At 31.7% G+C, this 22,488-nt stretch overlaps 1 protein-coding gene and 1 long non-coding RNA gene across 10 annotated transcripts in view; one reads left to right on the top strand and one right to left on the bottom strand.

Moving 5' to 3' along the window:
* Window positions 1-10,238, top strand: part of LOC111413454 (paired box protein shaven) — a 155,755-nt gene extending 145,517 nt beyond the window's left edge. For 3 of the 9 annotated variants that reach the window (XM_071199218.1, XM_071199212.1, XM_071199223.1), the window contains 6 exons: window positions 2,749-2,834; window positions 2,892-3,108; window positions 3,186-3,284; window positions 5,778-5,993; window positions 6,101-6,211; window positions 8,800-10,238. In XM_071199218.1, the coding sequence (XP_071055319.1) occupies window positions 2,749-2,834; window positions 2,892-3,108; window positions 3,186-3,284; window positions 5,778-5,993; window positions 6,101-6,211; window positions 8,800-9,011 (941 nt within the window). In that variant the 3' untranslated portion in view covers window positions 9,012-10,238. Of the gene's footprint in view, window positions 1-2,748; window positions 2,835-2,891; window positions 3,109-3,185; window positions 3,285-5,777; window positions 5,994-6,100; window positions 6,223-8,799 lie in introns of all 9 variants that reach the window. The other 6 variants (XM_071199233.1, XM_071199215.1, XM_071199216.1 and 3 more) reach the window with 5 other exon arrangements.
* A 5,502-nt stretch (window positions 10,239-15,740) lies between these two features.
* Window positions 15,741-17,634, bottom strand: LOC139432391 (uncharacterized). Its single transcript, XR_011642212.1, has 4 exons — window positions 17,427-17,634; window positions 16,483-17,379; window positions 15,991-16,429; window positions 15,741-15,933 (listed from the first exon to the last, which is right to left on the bottom strand). It is a non-coding gene; the product is annotated as an uncharacterized lncRNA (long non-coding RNA).
* Window positions 17,635-22,488: the final 4,854 nt, after the last annotated feature.

Genomic DNA, 22,488 nt, shown 5'->3' with positions numbered 1-22,488 from the left:
TAGGTTGGTGAAGAAGAGGACTTACAATGGTGAGAACTTACTAAGCTGAGAAAAATAAATTCGATTGTGTTAAAAATGAAATACTATTAAGAACCACTTTTACCACCTCTTGATAAATTTAACCGATAGATAAATTGGCGCTCTTAGGGCCGGTTGTACCACCTCCCGATAAACTATCTAACGGATAATTACCATGGATATAGCGGTTTTAAGCGCTCTCATTGGCTAAGTGTGCCAATTTATCTATCGGATAAATATATCGGGAGTTGGTACAACCGGCCCTTAGCCAATGAGAGCGCTTTAAACAGCTGTAACCGTGGTAATTATCTATCGGATAAATTTATCAAGAGGTGGTAAAAGTGGGCCTAAGTAAAGTATAGCAAAATGGTTCAAGTAGCGTAAAGCGTAGTTACTAATAGAATCAGCTTATGCACTGAATGGTTTAGAGGCCGTTAATTATTTATGTTATAACAGGACATATATTATGATATTAAATCATATCATATGATAGGTCATAAATCACATTATAAGTGTTCATATCATATCATAAGCGATCATTTCGGTATTATGTTATAGCATGTTTTACAGCATATTTATTATTATTATTGCTGCCGGGCTGAGGGGAGCGGCCCCTCTCGTTACCGCGACCTATAGGTATATAAGATCTATTGTAACTCTAGTCCTCCAAAAGTTTAGGACAAATGTAGTATATGACATTAAAATAAATAAATCATAAAAATATAAATCATATTATTAAATAAAAAAATTAAATCATATTATGATATCATATTTGATAGATTATATAACACATTATAAGTGATTGTTTTATTGGCATAACTCTCGGTATTACGTTATATCAGTCTTATTAAATATTTACATAGAATTGGACATATGATATTAAATAACATTATATGATAGATCATATCATAATTAATTATTTCATTAGCACAGCTTTCGATAACATATGTTATGTTATATCATATGTTATCGCATATTTACTTAAAAAAGGATATATAATATTAAATCATATCATGTGATAAGTTAGATTATAAATGATTGTTTTATTAGCGTAGCTCTCAGTATTCCATGACATCATGTCTTACAGAATATTTACATAGAATAAGATTTTTTATTTCACACATATCAACACTCGCCTATTTTGTGAATATAAAGAATCACAGATCAGTTAAAACTTACTTATATTATCGTGATATATGTATACCCTATAAGTATATCCCTATAAGTATACCTTGATAGACAACTTCACTTACAGTTTAAAAATTCATAAACATCAAACTCATTATAATCAAACTTCAAAGATATTAACATTAAACATATAGTATTAATGGATTGGTAACCATAAATCAAGGATATTAACACAGGTATTATAGATTATCTAATTACAAATACCCATATCTAAAATTTTTTCCAAACAAAAAATATAGAAATATGCATTTTGACACTCAATGGTAACTGAAAATTTATTTTAAGTTATTTATATCTATATATCCAGTCTTTATTCCTAAGATATTCTGAGACATGATTTGTTTAGGAACACTTTTTCTTTTTAAGATCAGAAAATTGATTTTTTACGTCATTTTAGGTCTTAGGTTGAAACTAATAATTGTCTTAATTCTCAAATCTCTTGAATCTCTCTCATTGTAAAAGCTAAGCAAATTTATTTTTTTTAATTATTTAAAAGTGGCGTAAATGATAAAAGTAAGGTTTTGTTCTTCAAAATCAGCAATAAAACACATTTTTAGATGTAGATTACTTAATAATCTAAAATACTATAAAAACTATACTCACGTTTTTATATGACGATTGATATACTGACAAAATTAGAAAATCGTCTACCTCGTCAATAGAAAATTAATTTAAAATGCGTTACAATTTCAAAATACTGATAAATAAATGTTTACTCAATGTTTACAACTCAACCTTACTTTATAAATGTTAATATTTTGCTTAAATATACACATTAATATCTAAATGTAAATTTACGGAATGTTAATACATCTTAACAGATTTTTTTATATTTATATGAAAATATGCATGTTATATTTTAACATCTATTATATGACCATATGTGTTAAAAATAGTATGTTAAGATGTATAGATTAAAGACATGTCTCCTAAAGCATTACAGCAATTTATCAATCGGGACATAGAACCCCTTTGGCGTTCCATATTCAAAGCACATATGACAAACGATCAGTAGGTCGCATATATGCATACCAGTCGATAACGGTACAGGGATCCCATAAATGCTACCGGGTCGTACGTAGGCGGTTAGGAAGGTAGCGGCACAGTACCGCAACCACTAAGTATTGCATCAATCAAATTTCAGCAGATATTTGTCACCGGCGCTCACGCATGCATAAAGCCCCGGTTTTGGGCTTGGGATCTCGTTTCACAGCATGTTGCTAATGTGCGGCTACTGGACCGTAAGGGCTCTCACAATGGCCACTAACTTAGTGATTAGCCGTCGGTCATCCCGGTGTGCTATCCGCGTACAACGAGATCGTCGTCATCATCAGCGCTTCGTGGTCATCATCATTGTCCGATGATTAATTGGCGATTCGATTATTATGACCATGCTACGTTGTGCATATACGGGTCTCTCCATTTACTGTTAAGATAATGGCGTCGCGACGCCGACGTGATTCGAACTCAATGTCAACTTCTTGACGTGCTTGTATTATTTATTGCAACTGAATCGTGATTTATGTACCTTTCTGGTTTCAGATGAAAATAGGGACCTTAACGGACACCAGGATGACGATGTCAAAAGACAACGGACTCAATACAATGGGGATCAACTGTACTCTAATGTAGGAATAATTTGAATATTAATTAAATTCAATCTTAATTTTTTATAATATGTGTAGTTATGGTCGAGTAAATGGAGCATAAAAGATGAACACAAACTCTTATCGGAATTAGGAGGACCAGGTAATACACCTGGTCAATCAGGATATTATGACACCCATACGTTCCCCGGAGTAGGAGTTACCAGCACAGCTACCGATATTTACGATACGATTAACACGATGAGCCAAACTACCTCCCAGAATTTGTACACACCACCTCTTGCAGGCTCTTTAGGTAAGTTTTATATTTCATATTTTTCATTCGATACCCAAACCGTATCCGTTGTGTACATAAATGATATGAAAATCTAGGTACGAGTTCGCTTACTCCTCTTGCTCCTATAACAATGCACGAGATGAAAGTAGAAACATCCCGAATTTTGGAACCGACATTATCACCGTATCATACAGGTGAGAATTTCAGGGAAGGTGATGGACCGAATAGAAATCACAAATTTGAAGCACAAAAATTTCTACTTTACGCCACTGTACATTAAGCACTAAAAATAGTATTAGTTGTCTAATAGATAAAGCTTTTGCATGTTTTATTGCTTACTTTTTTTTTTAGTTTTAATTATTTTTGCACGCTAAATAAATACATAGTTATAGTAAATTAAATCTTTACCTTTAAAGATATAAAATGTGTTCATAAAATTAAATCATTAATTAAGTCTCATTAATTTAGAATTATCGACAAAAAATGTTTCGTAAATTAAACATCTTGTTTGATAGAGCTTTCCATCTTATTCGACCTCAACATGGACCATCGTGCTTTATTACCGGCGAAGTTAATTTCAACGTTCTTTATATTTGAAATGGCGACGGGTACTACCGAGCTAATTACCACGATAATTAACCTTAACGAACGGCTCAGATTAATTGTGCATCTTATAGGAAATATGGCGGCATAATTAGCGGTCTACTTCGGACGTATCGGTTGACAATAAATAGTCGGACCGTCGGTAATTGAAATTTTATCTTTGTCGGTCTCGTTACGGGCCGCGTAATCGATAACTTAAACGCGGCGACCGTAATTACCGCATTACCAGGGACATATATTTAATACGTTTTAAATTTCGATTTAAACGTTTTAAAACGTATTTTACCCTATTGCGTGTTATATTCAATTGATGAAAATATTGAGTTTAATTACAAATTTGTATTATTTACTATGGATCAATTAATAATCTATATCTAGGTCCGTAGATTATGTATGAAAAAATATCTAACCAATATAACTCTACAAACATATATTTAAACATAATTATGAAGTTTTTCAAGTCAAATATTCTGATTGACATAATAATACTGTTAGTTTCATATAAAAACAAGGTTATTTTTCTAAATTAGCACAGCATCAAGGAAATCATTATTATAACCTTTCATTTAATGTTATGGATTTAGTTAAAGGCATCGAAAGGTATACCATGCACCAAGTAGACTTCTTCTTGAGTAAAATCAAATTATACAAATGAATATAAAAAATATATCCGCCAACATGTTAGATGGACTTAGCATCCATTAACTCCACATTAGATGTTTATCATGCCTGCATGAAGAGTTGATATCTCTTCACCCACATAACTCCACAACTGTTTCTGTTAAGTCCTTCTCTAACAAGTTTCCATCAAAACTGCATCTAAAAGTGTATCAAGGTTCTTTCAATACTGCATATAATACCTGTTGAGGTCTACATCATTCTTCATTATGCCTTTGATTTGATAGACTTACGTTTGCATCAAATGTCCATCGGCATTATGCTCTCTATCAAGCTTAATTTACATTTGTGTCGTGTCCATATTAACTTTCTGTCATGCTTGCATCGAGTCAACTCCGTGTAGAGTGTTCATCTCTGCATCATATCACGACTGCAGCATATCTTTATCGGATATACATCGATACAGCATCTGTGAGTGCTTCAGGGCTCGTTTAAGATTATAAAAAAACCTTATTAAGATTATATCAAGTCATTGAACTTGAATCTCCACAATGCCCACACCAAACCTTCATAAAGTCTGCATAGAGTCTACATTATTTCTGAATCAAGTACTCGGTACGTTTCTAAAAGGTCAGGTCTGTATAGAGTGAAATGTCCATCAAGACTGCACCATATTTATATCGGGTGTATTAAAATTGCCTCTAAAACAGCATTAAAACGCTTGCAATGTTTCGTGATATCTTGATAGCTACGTGTAAAGTTTACATCATCTTTGAATTTGTATTTTAAAATCGGCTTGGTTACTGTCAAGCTGTGAAGTCCACAATTTGAAAAATTAACTTTTTCACCTTCTTTTCTAAATTTGACATACTAATAACTCAATTTTCATTATTTGAGCATTAATTTACAATATACTATAATATATAAACTTCTTAGAATCGTTTTGAAATGGTTCTGTAAATTGGTTCTATGGATGTTATAATAGCAAATTCTAAACACTGTCATGCCCAGTGTTAACATGCGCTTCACCAGAGCTTCATCCATATTAACTTATTTACTTAGCTATTTATATCTGTTACAGTGCATGTAATTGTTGTCTTGTTATTTGTTTTTATTTCAGTGTATTTTAACTAATACTAAAATTACAGGTAATTGATAGAACTTGAATAGTTATTCAATGGATGGGTTTTTCATACTTTACTAAAACACCTACTTTACCTGATCACTCAAGGGCATTTTATTGAACACAATATATTTTATTGAACACAATATATTTTATTGAATACCACTCTAATGCTTTGTAGCTGAGCTGTATGTAGATTTGTATGTATTACCTAGATGCTTTCTAAAGCTTTAAAACTCATATAACATGTAGATTACCATTTAAATTTTTTTTGTTATTAATGTTTTTTGAATGATTTAATTTTATTGTTATGTTTTTTTTGTTTTTTATTTTGCATGTATAGCAGAAAATAGTTCGCCGTACAGTGGCGTAGTAGGCCTAGGGACGACGGTAGACGGAGCGTCTCCAGGTTTACCTCTAACTTTATCCGCGGAGACCGGAAGTCAACCTGCCTCGAACACGGCGTCTCCGGATTCTGCCGGACTCACAGTCCTGCAGTCCTCGAACGGAGGCACGCAACATTATTCAACGATGCTTCCAAGTTTCGGGTATTCTACAGGTAGCTTATTTCTTTCTTCGAACCACTTTCATCAGCGATCATCAGCACTAAACGTTTCATCATCTAAACTTCTAAAGATAATAATAATTTTTAATGTTTTGTTTCAGCAGGAAGCGCCGTTGTACCTGGTACAGATTACACATACAGTACGGCATACAGTCAGTACGGTGCCGCCTATGGTTCCTATGGATATAGCGGTGCCACCAGCGGGTTGCTCAGTAAGTAAACAGTGAGTATATAACGACCTCAAACCTTTGATAATCACAAGAAGAACAACCTGGAGTGGACTACACTCAACTTTCTCTCATTCTTATGTGGCACTCATAGACTAACAAAACTATAACAAAATTGGCAGAGAATGTCGCAATAATGGAAATTTATTATAAAAAACGCAGTAATTTCAAAATACTCTTATAAGTATATTATGTTTTCACTTTCTCGCATATACATCATTTCTAAAAGATATTAATCTTTTGGAAAATATCCGAAAAGTTGGTCTTTGATACACAGCAATTTGATTTTGAGTTACAGAAGAATTATGACAAATTTTGTTGGATACGCAAAATAAATGAGTTCCTGAGTAAAATACAAATACTCATTTTGTAAGTCAAGGTTTAAGTTTTTCCAGTTGAATTTTTAACATCAAACAGTGAGAGAAATATATGGTTAAAATTTTTAACTTGTACCATTTTTTGCGATAATCCATTAAAGATCGCTTTTTGCAAACAAGTACCACATTATTCATATATAGAGTACACATGCTCTAGAGGCTCTAAATAATACGAATACCTTTAAAGAATAATCATAGATCTTGATCTGCTCCAGTGAGACTAATTTCATCCCAGTTGTTCTAACTTCCAGTGATTTACCACACGCCTCTAGACTCCAAATACGTCCATAGATATTTTAAGAATGCAACGAAAGTCTATTTGTGCCCCCGGATATCTCTTTGAACTATCGACCATTACACACGTTTTCAGTTTAGTTCAGCTGTTCGTGATTGTTCCAGTATGTTCTAGCTCATTCTTGGTCCACTTTGTTGACATATGTTGTCTTCTTCGATGAGATACTCTACATCTCCGTGCTTCCAGTGATTTATCATGGTCCCAGAGTCCAACCACGTTTGAACGTGGACTTTTCTATAATACAGGCGAAGGATTACGTCTCCTCTCTGGAGGTTCCTCGATTTCTATACCATTTCTTACGTTTCCCGAGTGACGTAGTACTTTGGCCATCCGGGATTGTTGCATTATCATCTAGCGTATCCAAGGAGGCCTCGGTAATTAAAAAGAATTATTAATTAAGAGAAGCTCTCAGACCATTAGGACACGTGTTGCCTCACCTGTTAGCAATCTCTGGCGAAATGGATGAACCAAAGCCATCTACCATATGTACGTTTCTGCAATATCGTCTATCCTTTACCCACAAAGAAGGGAATTGGATAACTACATTTCAGTTGTATGTGTGAGGGGCGTGTGGTTTGTAATGAATTAATTTTGGTAGATTACTTGTCACGTCGATCAAAAGACCTGCCATCCAGTTCATCAAAGCTTCGTTTATTAAAGCCAGTGAAGGAAGAGAAGATGAGTTTGAGTAACACTATGGACCTACTACTCGACGATTATAGTCATCGACAGGATGACTGAGGAACTATTTTGACCGTTTTTGCTTGAATTTTTCACTATGGTATTCGATTATAAATGAGCAAATTACAGTTCGAATGGCAGTTAGAATTTACTTCGGTAGCAACCACCGGGTAGAAAAATATTTTCTACCATCACTACTTCTTACACTGTTTTATGTTACAGCTTGATCAGTTTTATTTACATAGTCCATCTTATGGTCATTGGCAATTACAGTGTTAGGACATAGTACTTGGGCTTTACTATTATCCTTTTTCCATTCGGCCCACTTCACTTTTCTAAATAGTGATAGTTTGAAAGAATATAAACTGTTCTCTTTATATTTGATAATGGTAAGCCCAGAATCAATTGTGTACCATTGATTATCGGATGAGTCATTGTTTTGCCATTCGTAAAGTTAAGTAAATAAAACGAGTTTTCAAGTTTATTGTAATTAAAAGATTCACGTATGGACATGCCAAAGCTATCGTTTGCTAGCAACTGGCCTAATAATCAGTTAAATCATTTTATATCCATTTCAGATAAAATATAAGGATCATTGAGGTCGGACTGGCTCTATAACATCAGCTACAATAGATCTGTTATAAATAGACCAATTTGTAGCATTGTGAGCGGGAGTATAGTACTAATTCTTTTCATTGTCTTCGATAGTTTTGAGAACTGCCCAAACGTTTCTTATCTGTAGAAATATCTACTTCAAACCTGGGTGAGTGTAACCAACGCTGAATCTGTGACTACTATGTGTAGACTATTCCTCACTAGAGTCACTAGATAGGCTTTAGTGTGGTTTACAAATTGAGAAGGATGATAAGATATACACAGAATAATGTATTTTTGTGGCCAATTCGTTGAATATGATTTGAAACTAGAAAGTGTTTCCCGTTATTATCAAGGAAGGGTATCAACCCTGGTTACTTTAGAATTGTATAAACACGTCTAGGTTAAATATCCTTTTATAAAAAATTAATTCAGTCATCAAAATGAATTTATAAACATCTTGTGATCGAATTTTTGCACGATTACATTCACTTTTTTACTTCGTATATGCGAGAAAGTAAAAAAATCATAATGATACAAATAAAAGAAAAACTTTTTCCAGTCACTACTACAAGATTTATTGATTTAATTCTAAATATAAGTAATTTTTGATTTTTCTTTTTTAGATTCAGCATATTATTGTGCTCACAACGAGAACCCAGAAATTGTAAATGGAGCGTCTCCTATCGGACAGTGTGCGAATTCGGACCAAAGCAGTCGTTCTCCTTTGGCGGCGACAAGAGCAAATTCGTTAGCTTCCGCGAATTCGCCTACAGGTAGCGGTAGCGGTTGTCTAAAGGTCGAAGTAATTTTCAACAGTGATCTGAATATAGTCTAATTAAAATAACGAGTATTATTTATATACACTAACTATTTTCTGACGGACGTTTGTTGAAAAAACGCGCGTGGAAGTAAGTGAAGTGGAAAGAAATTTTTTCCACTTGTGAACGGTTTTTTGTTTCTTTACCTGTAGATAAGTAGTGTAAGTTTAAAGAAAAATTCGAGAATTAAACATGAAAATTTTTGGTCGTTCGAAAAGAAGAACCCGTAATACTTCGATATTAACACAAATAGATGACGCAATAGCTACGAGTAAAAATTTAAAAAAATATATAATTACTGATTTTTTATTAATTAATTATGATTATTATTTATTTTAGAAGAGATGCATTTCATAGAGAGTTGAGATTTTTTTTAATGATTTTTATAGATCTATATTATATTACTTTTTTTTTTAGTTTCTAAGACTCACCAAAGAACTGTTTTATATTATTATTTATTAAAATCGCACGTCTTTATTATAACGATGTTTATAAATTTGTTTAACGTTACACTGTTACCGAACTATCATTGATTTTTATTTTCCTCGGATATGATTTTATAAAAATTAAATAATTTTCGACTTCTTAATGGCAGTGTAGCATTAAACCGAAGTGATTTGCAATTATTTGTACGATTAATTTTTTTTTAACAAATCTAATTTGTTATCTTAGTTTTACGACCTTCGTAGTTTCTACTGCACTAAAAGCAAAAAACAAAATGAATTTTACAAACTTTAAAACAAATTTCCCAGTGTATACTTTAAATAAAACAAAAAAAAAAGAAAAATCTGTCAGCTAGTCACAAGTATGTACTTAACTTACTTAAAAAACATAAAAAAATATCTACGACTTTGTGTTCTATATAAAAAATGATCATTTTGTGACGAATCATACTGCAAATTTTATAGAATCAACTTAAAATTGGCAGTTTGTTTCAAAATCAAAGCCTTACGGCATTTGTGAAAGTATTATTATTATTTAATGATAAAGAAAAAAAGATTATTGAAATCGATTAAAAATGGAGATTCGTGTAAGTTATTTTATCAAAATGTGTAATAATATACCAAAGAGACAGCTCAGTTATCAGGTTGTCGCGGTATTGTAAGTATTATTTGATTGTAAAATGTGATAGGCCCTCTAATTCAGGCCCCGTCTTGCCCTTAAATCTTCAAATCCTGTCACATTCACTCATAGATGTAAGCAGTTTATATTTAGTAACAATAAAATAAACTATGAAAAATCTATTTTTATTTTGTGTTTGTTTTTCATTTCTACCAAAAACTACTACATACTTAAAATCATTTTAATTGTTGGAAACCGTGTTTACCACAACAAGTTACGAGCCCAGGCACAACGGCCTAAATGTTAGAAATATGATAATTTGCGTCAAAATCAAATAAAGTGGACGATAATGCAACAGTCTTAAGGTGAATCAACCCAAGTAGCATAAAATGAAATAAAACAATTAACATTAAACAAAGACATCAAACGGAAAGAGAAAATAAGTAAAAGGTCCAAATATGAGTCACACAACCAGATGATATATGGTGTTTTCAGATAAAAATCTTCAAGGCAAAATATCTATATAAAACAGTGGATGGAACAATTTGGATGGATTTATGGACAAGACACAAACGAATTAAAATACAAGCTGTTACAAGAATTTTACCAATTGTAATACCAAAAGCATGCAGACATGACAAGCAACGTTGCAGAACTTGAAAATTTAACACATAAGTTAAAAAAATTAAAACAAGACATAACTGACAACATGAAAATAACAAAATTATTGCCGATATTTTCAGTAGAATACAAGCACTTCAGAAGCGAATGTGAATTATTAGCAAAAGGACAAAGAACGTTTACCAAATTAACAGCAACTTTATTAAATGAGGAAATGTAAACAAAAGATGAAAATTCTATAGAACAAGTTGCATTCAAGGGCAACATAAAACAAAAAATGGACAAAAAAAAAGAACTAAACGATAAAATTACTTGTTTTAAATGTGGTAAAGAGGGACATATCGCAAGGAATTACAGAAATAAAACATAATGATGCAATATGCAAAAAGGAGCAACCACGAGGAGAACAAATGTTCCTTCAGATATAAAAATGAGAAAAAAGACGGAATAGTTTAGTCTTCTCGCAACAAACGAAAAAATAATACGAATGAATAGATCGTAGCTTATTCGGAAAATGGTAAATATAAATGAAAAATCGTACAGCAAAAAAGAATCAAGTCATCAAGTAATAAAGACAGAAAATTATAAATTAAAAGAAGTATAGTCGATACCACGACAAACGCGAATGATTCATCGATTTTCGTTATTATTTTCCGTATACGGTACAAATATTATGTCCAAAAGTTGACGTGTGTGGCTTCTCATGAATGCGCTATTTCGTACGTTTTCACGCGGTGAGTCACTAGCACTTGTGACTATAATCAATGTACCAGAACTAAAAAAAACTAACGTGTCTACCAAAAATAACTAAAATTGTGGAAATGTTGTGTTTGAACATGAATGTGTAGACGTTTACAAGAATGGAGAAATAGTAATTAGTGGAAATAAAAATAATAATGGACTCTATGTAATAGAAAAAAATAAAATAAAACATGCAATAATAACACCAACAGAAGAAACTGAGGAAAATGAAAAGAATAATGGGATGTCGCAGAGAACAAGAAATTGATGAAAGACCACATAGACACCAGAAAGATTAAAGAGTTACGTGTATTTAACTTTCGAAAAAGCACTAACAGAAAGACAAAGAGAAATGGAAGAACGAAATAAAAGACGAAGTATTGGACGAAGAAAAACATGTGTCTCAGAACAGATAAATTCAAAGATTATGTTTGGCTAACGTGTGAAGAAGCTCTGGCGAAGTAAACACATTGATGTAAGATACCATTATATAATAATCTTATGTTGACTGATTAATATATCGTGCGCGTCAGCGCGCTCAAAGTGTTATCAACATAATTTTAAATTATTTTAGCGTTGGAAAATATTACTAGTCTTTTCTCGCCGATATTGATCGAGATAATCCACATTTCTTCCCAAACTTACGAAGTATAGCAAAACATTTTAACATTTGTAAAGTAAGGATCCATCTTAATAGCCTAACATCACTATTACTAACGTGTTTCAACCAAATCAAACGACAAAGATCTATTTCCAATTTCTTCAATTTATTTACTGCAAAATTATTGCAGCACATTCTAATTCGGTTGCACTGTAAGCTTGTTGTCTTTCAATTAGTTTTTGCTTAGGTACAGTACAGGATGTTCACAAATCCACTTATGCTATTCAAATGCAACCTTGAATGAATGTTTGAGAAAGTCGTTATGTTACGTTTATAACATATTTTTATTTATTCATATTTTTGTAAGAACGATGTTCCTTAAACCTTTGTATATAGAGATAGAGCGTTATACATAAATAATATTATTTATTTACTAATCAACTCTCTTAATATCATTAATATTATCACTAAGTAGATATATAATTAAAATTATAAAAGTTCAATGCATATCGCTCAAAAGTGACATTGTTTCTAAGAATCTTTGCATTGCTTAAAGCAATTTTATCTTCAAATAATTTACGACAAGTATTTGACGCTATAATTTCGTTTGGAAACTTGATTTTCCGTAACAAATATATTTATTTATCATATATATTTATTTATATGTATTTATTTTATAATACGCGATTTGCGTATTGCAATACCTATACTGTGATATTGGTTGCATATTTGCAATGATGACGTCGTGTACGATAATCAATTAACACACTGTATACGAACGAGTTGTAAACACCTGTTGTAATGCTTTCAATTATAATTTCGATTGCTAGTCTCTTTATGTGCAATAATTCTATAACATATTTGAATTTATTTTTAAAATTATATTAGGGTTACTGTTGATCAAATAATTAGGATGGTAACTAGTTGGTTATTATTCATATAAGTACAAACTCTGATGTGTTTACTTTAATAATGAACTACGACAACGTTGTGTCTGTATAGGTTTTAAATTTAAAATAAAAATGTGATACAGCATTATTGTCACAGGACGTTAAATGAAGAAGTAGGATTTATATGCAAAATAAGTAGACGATTATTACTTGTTACCTTGTCGACTATCTCTTAGTTAGGAACATATTAAGATTGGATACTGGTGTTACAAACGGATGTAATTACTACACCGAGGAATTTAAAAAATATTAGTTTTTACATATTTTTGTGATTTTTGAGAAAAAGTTAAATGGAACGATATCACTTACTTGACAGATCGTTTAGTCACCATAAAGTTTGCTTAATTTTAGTGCAAACTACGCTTAGAGCTGGTTCAAAATTATTTTTGAGGTGTGTTTAAAGGCCACCGGACCAACAAAACATCAACAATGGGAATAAAACAAAATAAACTAAAACACGTAGAATTGCTCAAATTTTTGCCAAAAACAGGCAAACAATTTCGGTGTTGCGGAATTTCTACATGTTTTGATTGAAATGCTATCTTGATTGATTTTCATAATTATCGCAGTAGTTTCTAAATTCAAAGGATGCATGCTTAGGATAAAGCATTATATAACAAAATTCAGATAAACTCCCACTTACTTTTATCGTATTTACGTCAATGGTAAATACGAAATCTTTTTGCTAGAAATTCGTCATCAAATGCGCCACTTGGATAAGGACGCATTAAATGTTTATGTAAAGGAAGAGAATCATCTCGGACAAAAACGTGGGACAGAAGAGTGTTTTTACGCAGTTTCCTTTCGGTTGTTGAATTTGCAAACATTTCCATATCGCTATTTCTTCCTTGGGCGCCTACATAAATGGCGGTAAATTTACAAGCATTCACAAATGTAAGTAAAGCAATACTAATTGATTTCTTGTGTATAAAATGTAGTAAACCACTAATGGGGGGTTTGTCTATGACTATACGACTTCCTTCCTCTATAATTCAATGGCCAAAATTAAAATGTAAATAAAACACATAATCTAATTTAATATATTTAAGGACACTGAATTAAGTTAAACGTTTAGGGATTGAAGTGTAAGGAATTTAGTGTTTCCAAATTCGGTTTGCCGATAAAAAAACAAAACTATTATTAACCACAAAAAAAAATAATTGCGGTATAGTATAGCTCTGATTTTCAATCTGTCTTATCGGGAATACACAAACATAAAACAAAAACAAGAAATTCTACTAATAATTAACAATACATCAAACTTAAATAACTGATTTCTGACAAGAGGAAAAAACTGACTTTAACATAACATCAGATCTCAACAATAACATTTCGGCGATATTTTGGAATCATGTTAGTGGAAATATTAATATTTGATTGACAAGATGTTCAAAAAAGTAGTGTTGAAAGATATAGGCCCAATATAGTGGGAGTCCATACACGCTGTTGGGGAAGGTCAGTAAAGATGTCAGAAACGAATCTGAGGGATGCCGAAAAGAATGTTGGCGAAGGCGAATATAGAGGGACCTCGTAGACGATTTCAAGGAAGCTTTTAACTGAAAATCTAATAAACTTCCAAATAAAAAAGTTTTTCAACCAATTTCAAATTTGCAAAGGTCAATGATAACTAGCCTTATCTACAGAGATACTGAAAGTGCTGTGCGGCGTAGGATTTGCAATGTTTGCGGCATAAAAGTCATGTTAAGTGTTTTTGATTATATTATCACTTAATGTTATTAATGTTGGTGATTGAACTAATTACACATACTTACCAACCTTTTTCAATTTTTTGTATATGATGGATATGTTTTTGATCTGTACTTAATTAGTACGTCAGTTTTCCGGTTGATAAGTATTCGAATTTAGCTTAGTGACGTAGCTTTAGTCTTATATTCTAGTTCTTGATGATGCAAGATACTTACTTTAATGATAACAGCACTTCCTCCTTTGGCAGCATTATCAGGGTGGGTGGTATGATGTACTTTATTCGTAACTTCGAACTTGTTTCTAAAGAAGGCTGCAACATGGCATCTCAAACGTCAAACACTTTTTCAAAAGACGCACGGTTTGACCAGAAAGTTTCTAGTTCGAGGTCTAGTGTATATATGAGTTCTAGTAATATTACACTATTAGTTCTTAGTTTTAGTTTAAATGTACTTTATTATTTGAGTTGTAATACTAAAAATACGTCAATCTCATCAACGTTTAGAACTGTCTGCATTTTATATAATAGATATTTATGTACCAAGTCAGTAAAGTGATTTTTTATCGAACGAGTCTGAGTTTGCAAGTCGAGCGAGTGAAGCAAGCAACAGGCGAGTTCGATAAAGACACTCTGCTGACGTGATGCATACAACATTTTATCGACAACCGCAAAATTTATAGATATGAAGATTCTGTAAGTTACCAGTTATATGATATATGTGACAAACGAATTGTTTTATTAATATACCTCGACAAAGTTTCACTAGGTATCAAAGTTCGGTAGTACAGTGGAAAAGACAGTGCGATTTCAAGAAGAGGTACCGGGTTTAAAACCAGCACCGTACAAAAAAGGTAAGCTTTTAATGCGTTTATTAAAATTTGAGGCAGGTAAATGTTTTTACTTAATATATTTATTAATTATTCTAAATTTAATTATTCTTATCACATTATTCTAAAATTATAAATAAAAAATCTTTAACTAAATGTATATCATGATTAGGCAACGGAATAGGCTTACGTTTGATCTGAATTTACCTTAAAACCAATAAGATTTGATTGAAAATTTTGAATGCTACTGTTTTGATATTCAAAAAGATTATTGTATTGTTGGGATATTATTAATTTTTAATAACTCATCGATGTTGTTGAATGTTCTCTCCAAAATAATATGTAAATCTTCATTACATATATCAACACATTTGTGTGAAATAAGAGAAGCTTGAAGTCTTTCTCCAAATGAGTAAAGGCACAATATAAATTCTAAAAAATATACGTGTTAACATATTAAATAGCTTTTAATTGAAAGCTTGTAAATACTAGTGCGCAAAAAGTTATTCATGAAAATGTACGATTCTTTCACTTTTAACGAACCTATGGAACCTGAATCAGGTGCAGGAATGTTTGTGACAAGCAATAAAGTTTTTCTGGTAATGTTCAAGAGTATGTTATAAAAAATACTTGGAAGATACGTATCGATATTCTGTAAAATAAAAAACTGCTAAAAGAATTAATTAAAGAATTGAACGAGTTACATGTTAATAAGAACCTGAGAAGTTCCAGCATTTCTTAGATCATTTAAAACTCCCAACCACGATGTAAGTTTATTATGCAACTTTTCTTCTTCTAAATTTTCTAAAGCATACATTTCAACACTGACGTTATTTCTAAGCGTTTCTGCATTGCTTAGTGCAACTTTATTTTCAAACATTTCTCTGCAAGTATTTCCTGCCATAATTTCGTTTGGAAATTTGTTTTTCTGAAACGAAATCGTTTTATTTTGAAGGTTTATGCTAAAAGAGGTATATTTACAGATTTCAAATGATTTAAAATACTATCAGTACAAGCACACACAATAATATCGGTGAATGTACATTTTAATTTCTGACATAACTTAGGAATTAGTTTAAGATATCGTTTCTCGTTTTCTCTATATAGCGCTAAATGTTGGCCACATGTATTCTTAAATATCAAATAATTATTCATTTTAAACGATTGTATTACTAATTGAATTAAATCCATCTTTTCCAAAAGTTTTTCAGATTTTCTTGGTTTGCAAATAACTGTTTCAAATCTTTTCTGGTTAACGTTATTTAAAAAATACTTATTTTGAAAAGCTGTTAATTGTACTCCATCACCTATACTATGATTGAAACGAACTACAATTGCATAACAGTTGCAATTATTCCAATATATATATTTTTTAAATATTTTTACATCCCATAATTTTATTTTGCTATTTAACTTGTTGAATTCGTTTGTTTCCAAATAATTTATAAAACTTTGTTTGCTTGTAAATTCGTTTTTGACAGTAGTTATGATATTGTCGAAGTTCACCTGATTTTTTCTAAAAAAATATATCCCAAAACATCGTTTAATCGTACTCGAAAATTTATGATGAGAATTAAATAAATTTTTAGCTGCGATTGTTACATTTTTTTCTACTTCTTCGTAAGATCCATCATGTTCAATTAAATACACGTATGATACTGACATATTTGCACGTTCCAGAAGTGTGTCACTTTCTAAAAAACTACCAAATTCTTCTGGATATTTCAAATATACGCAAATTTTTAAAATGAATATCATTAGAAGGCATGGGATAAAAATCAGTAAACCAAGCCCTAGTAGAATTGTAATTAGTGATGCGGTTAATATTTTTATTAGAATGCCCTCCTTTTTGGATAGGAATACAAAATGCATAATATCCTAAAACATAAAAGTCACTAACTAGATTTTTGAGTAGCTATAGTTACCTTTAAAGAATAATAAAAGCATTTAAATAGTCCGTGATAGAAGACCATAATTCGAAATGCTGAATTTATTTCTACTGCAATCTCGATAACTAGCCCGTTTGTAAATTTGTATCAAATTTTACAACAGAAACGAATGAATAACTTAATCTGACTGATTTATGAACCTTACTGTATTTATTATTAGTCGTCAAATCACTTAATTGATCACAAAAAATCCTTCTTAATTGAACAAGTTAGAAAGTAATTATTTTTTTTTATAGAAAACTACTTTTCTAAGAACAATGAATTGTTTATTACCGTACAACACAATTCAATTTAATTGAAAACCGTTTTGGTGACTCATAGGGAATATTTCGTTTTAATCTAAGCGAACACGTCTCAATTAAACGGAATCGACTGTAATATGTAAGCTAAGCAAAAAATTAAACAGCTATTATAATGTTAAGTAGATGAATTAAAATCTTAATAGACACATGGGTACCCTCAAAGCTGGTTTTTGTATTGGCGCAGCATAGAATACTAATCCGGTGCCTCACACGGATCTGTCTGGTGTAGCTCGATATGGTGTCGTCCGCTTTCGCCAGCATTATTGATGTTGTCAGCACAGAAATCTTTTAAAAAAGTTGTAATTTTCGTGTGTTTCCAAAGTTCAGTACTTTCATTATCGGCGCTCCTCCGAACTCCTCTGAAAAGTTAGAACTTTGAAAATAATCAATCTTGTGTTTCAGTATAGCATAGATTGGTTGCCAAAATATATGGTCCTCAAATAAAACCTTAAATGAACACAAAGGAAATTAGAAAAACAAAAGAGTGGAAAGGAAGGAAGATAGGATGTGAATGATGATGACAGTTTAATTAATTTGGTGGTAAAAGAATGTATGCATGAATACATTGATGAAAATGAATGAATGAAATGATGTTATGAATGTGTAATGAAAAGATGTATACAGGGTGGTTCAGTTTTTAATCGGAAAACTTTACTAGGATGTAGTACGTGTCAAAATAATACAAGTTTTTTATATAAACATAGGGTCGCAGCTCTCTTGTTTTCGAGCTTTTACATTTTATTTTTTATTTCGGTTATAAGTAAACCGTAGAATTTGAAATTTTATACGTATTTACTACTAGTTAACACCTTATTTTCAAGCATACCTGAAGCTTCCCTAGCGTCGTTTAGGGGGATGAAATTCACAACCCCTTTGATTTCTTTATAAGAACTTTTTAACGCGATGAAATATTAACATAAAAAAGTATGGGTTGTAAAGCTCATTCTTTAATGGTTGTTTTTTGTCTTTCTAGTTTTTTCCTTAAAGATAATAGTTTTCGCGTAAGAAGGTGTGCACTTACTAGGATCTAGTACTGACAAAATAAAACAAGTTAATTGTGATTTTCATAACAAAAATAAATAACGTAAATGTCTGTCTGAACTAATTACGTTCTTTTAAACAATAATAAACAATATTAAAAAATTGATACTGTTGCTTCATAACAGTAAAAAATTATTAATAATCACCAACAATTATGAGGGTTCAACGTAAATAAAACTCAGACCTAACTTTTAGAATAATTTTAGCTAAACATCGCGGCACATAGCGGTACATGGCACAATATTATATTTTTTTACGCGAAAACTATTAACTTCAAGAAAAAAACTTCATATTTCAGTTAAAAAAATATCTTACCTCAGATTTTCGAGGTTTAGTCAGAAAATTTAGAAATTAATCAATCCGAAAATTGGTATAAAAACGTTATCAATAAATTGCACCACACGCAGATGAATTCCAAAAATTTTAATTAGGAGAAATTCACTACAGAAATCATCAAAGTGTAAAGAAAAATAAAACAACGCGAATGTTATGCAACTTAAAATACTTGGCATCAAAATAAAACATCCACCCAAAATAAAATTAAAACCTATCTATATATCTGTTCTGTAATTAAAACATTAAACACATAGGGTAAACACGCCAGTGCTCGACCACTTAAGACATATTTCAAAATCCCAATAAAAATAGAACTAAAGATACAATAAACTGATCCTTTTAAATTATGTTAGGTAGAACATTTCCTTTTGGAAATCATGCTATAACAAAATAAAAGTAAAATTATCCTAAAAAAAGGTTCAAAAGTACTGAATGCGCCAGTAGTCGACCATTTCCTCCCTTGAGTCGAACAGTATAAGTCCAGTGGTCAACCAGCATTTCTTCAGCCTGTAGTCAGTTTATTTTTTATAACTTCACTGAGAGAAATAGATTGTACGAATCGTATTATAGAAAAAATATTATACATGCAGCAATTCATTGTATTATATTCATTATATTTATTGTACTGAATACAATCTCGTCTCGTTGTCACTATTCGTAGTAAACTTATTATACCTTATAGTATATTTTTAGTGCATAGTACGATCCATTTCTCTCACAATCAGTGTCGTAATATTTTTTCAGTAAATTTATTTATAAAAATTAATTAAATATTCATGTTTTAATTTTTTATTTGGTCTTGACAAGAACATATGCTCATTTATTAAATCAAAAACTATAAACATAACAAATCAACTTAAAAAAATTTACAAAGTAGTGACAAAATTAGGAGCAGAACGAACACTTATAATTCCTAAATTCTATTTCTTGGTAACTATATCCTATGAATATTATTAATGCTTCATCAGTCTGTATAGCATATGTTTTCACTGTCACTAGATTTGAGGTCCTGGGAATTTGTGATTCTTACAAATCGTTTAAGACAGTACTTATTTTATCTGCATCGATATTTTTCGGTTTCAATCACTCTTTAAAATGAGAAAGACCCTTTTTTGTCATATTTACATCTTCCATGGTAATCGAACCGATGGCTTTCAATGTTGTGTTTTCTAAACGATTCTAACCGCATTTTATAAAATCTACGGCCAATCTGTCCGGTCTAGCAGCAAAAGACCACGTTTCTAATACTTTCTGGCAAAATAGACGAATGTAAGTAGAAGTGACTCAATTCTCTGAACCATTTTCGTATTGCTTCCTCTGTAATTATTGTGCGTGATTTTGACAAAGCTTCGGGCTCCCGAAAGACAATATTTTGTCGTCAAGTTTTGTCCCCCAAGCTTGCCGTCTTTGAAGGGTGTTCGTCTTTTGTAGGTATTGCAATGTATTGAACCGATTTGAACAATTCTTCCTTCTTCAAGGGGAATCCTGTCATGGATAAATGCTTTAGCCACAAAGATAATTTTTTCCTCTTCTTGACTAAGGTAGGTAGCTGCATAATCAAAGGCCCCATTTTTATTCTGCCTTCAAGCCTGTCCATCAGGTTAGTTTTAGGGATCTGAAAATTTCGAGAAGCTTCTCTTATTCCCATACCATTATGAATTGCGTTAATAACATCTATTAAAGATGTTTCTGAATATCACTCTTGGGAACACTCTTCTTTTGGTGTTGACTACTTTGAATCGACTAGATTTGACTAGAAAGATCAATCTTCTTAAAGCTGTTTATAATTTTAAATATTTCTTTTTTAAGCAATTTTTACATATTTTAAGAAGCGGTCGACTACTAGAAAACGTTTCTAACAGTAGTCGTCCACTGTGGTCGACTAATGGAAGATTATAATAATTGTAAAGCCTATGATCAACCACTCGAAAATAAAAACATGTACTATGTTTTTAACAACTTCATTTAAAGAAATAGTAAAACTGTTCTATTTAAAATTGTGTCTTTGTCCAGATTCTAATAAAACACGATTGTAATACTTTTCTATGCTTATTTATGAAAGTCTTAACTCAAACCTTCAACTCGGTATGCACTTTTCTCAGCTGACAAATCAGGGCAATACTACCATCACTATTTACGCAATTACCTGTAATTTGGGTGACAGACATTATTATTGACACAAATTTTAAAAGAGGAAATTTTATTACTCTTTTATTTTTTAGTTTATAGTTGCAGATGGTCAATTACTGGAAGCGGTCGACCTTAGACGTGTTCGTAAACGTCACCACAGGTTTTATAGAGGGGATTTTGAATTTTAATATTAATTGTTGCAAAAATTAAACAATTTTAGTATCTGAAAATGCTCCCCATCCTTCTATTTTTACATAGTTTATCGATTTTTTGAAAGACGGTCTTTCTATTCGATTGAGGGTAACGGCCCCATTCGAACCGTAACAACATAAATCTTTAGTCATTGAAGAGGCGAATGTTTATAACAATGCCACGATAAAGTGGCGGAAAGGACATACCCGAAATAAGGAACGCGATCATGCGGTTAGGTTGGTGAAACGGGCGGCTAAAAAGTTTCCCCGGTTTCCCCTGAGTCGTTTGTAGCGCTAACTTTTAATATAGCATCAAAGCTGATCAATTCCATCTCTCATCAAGTTTTTTGTGATAGATGGGATGAGACTGCAGTGTCTTTGCAAAGAAAACTCTGCTTAGTTCCTGGGAAAATCAAAAAGTGACTTGAGGCTCCTCACTCACTTCTTAACCGGAAACTGCAGGCTACGAAAGCACATGTTCTATATAAAGTTGGCGAATAGATTCCTTTGTAGAGGGTGTGAAATGGAAAACGAGACGGTAAGTCATATTGTTTGTGACTGTTCTAACCTCGTGTACTTAAAGGAATCCATTTTTGGCGTGCCATAGCCCAAAATTTCGGACATAAAGAACATACCCTTCTGTTCTATATACGTTCATTAAAACCTTGGGCTGGTTTTCCGATCCTTGAAAGAACTGTAAATTGTGGAGTGACTTAGTAAATGAACTAAGTGCTGTGAAGAAATTCACCCCCACATTAAATTAGTGTATAGTATACATACTTTTATGTAATTTTTTTATTAATATTATCAGTTTTTCTCAAGCGATAAACTGACCGACAACTATTGTAGGACATAAAATGGTTAACGAGAGGGCGTAACATAACAATTCTTAAGTACTTACCGTAACTTAAGTAATTTTGTTCTCTATATTTTACTTTTCCACTCTGATGCAAAGGGAACAAAAAGTGAATAAACTCAAAAACGAAATAAAACAAAATGTTGTGTTAAAACAACTATATTTATTAACAAATAAATGTT

Source organism: Onthophagus taurus, chromosome 1, assembly GCF_036711975.1.
Source record: "Onthophagus taurus isolate NC chromosome 1, IU_Otau_3.0, whole genome shotgun sequence".
Classification (NCBI taxonomy): Eukaryota; Metazoa; Arthropoda; class Insecta; order Coleoptera; family Scarabaeidae; genus Onthophagus; species Onthophagus taurus.
The sequence above is the reverse complement of the archived record's forward strand: the minus strand, read 5'-3'. Positions and strand labels throughout refer to the sequence as shown.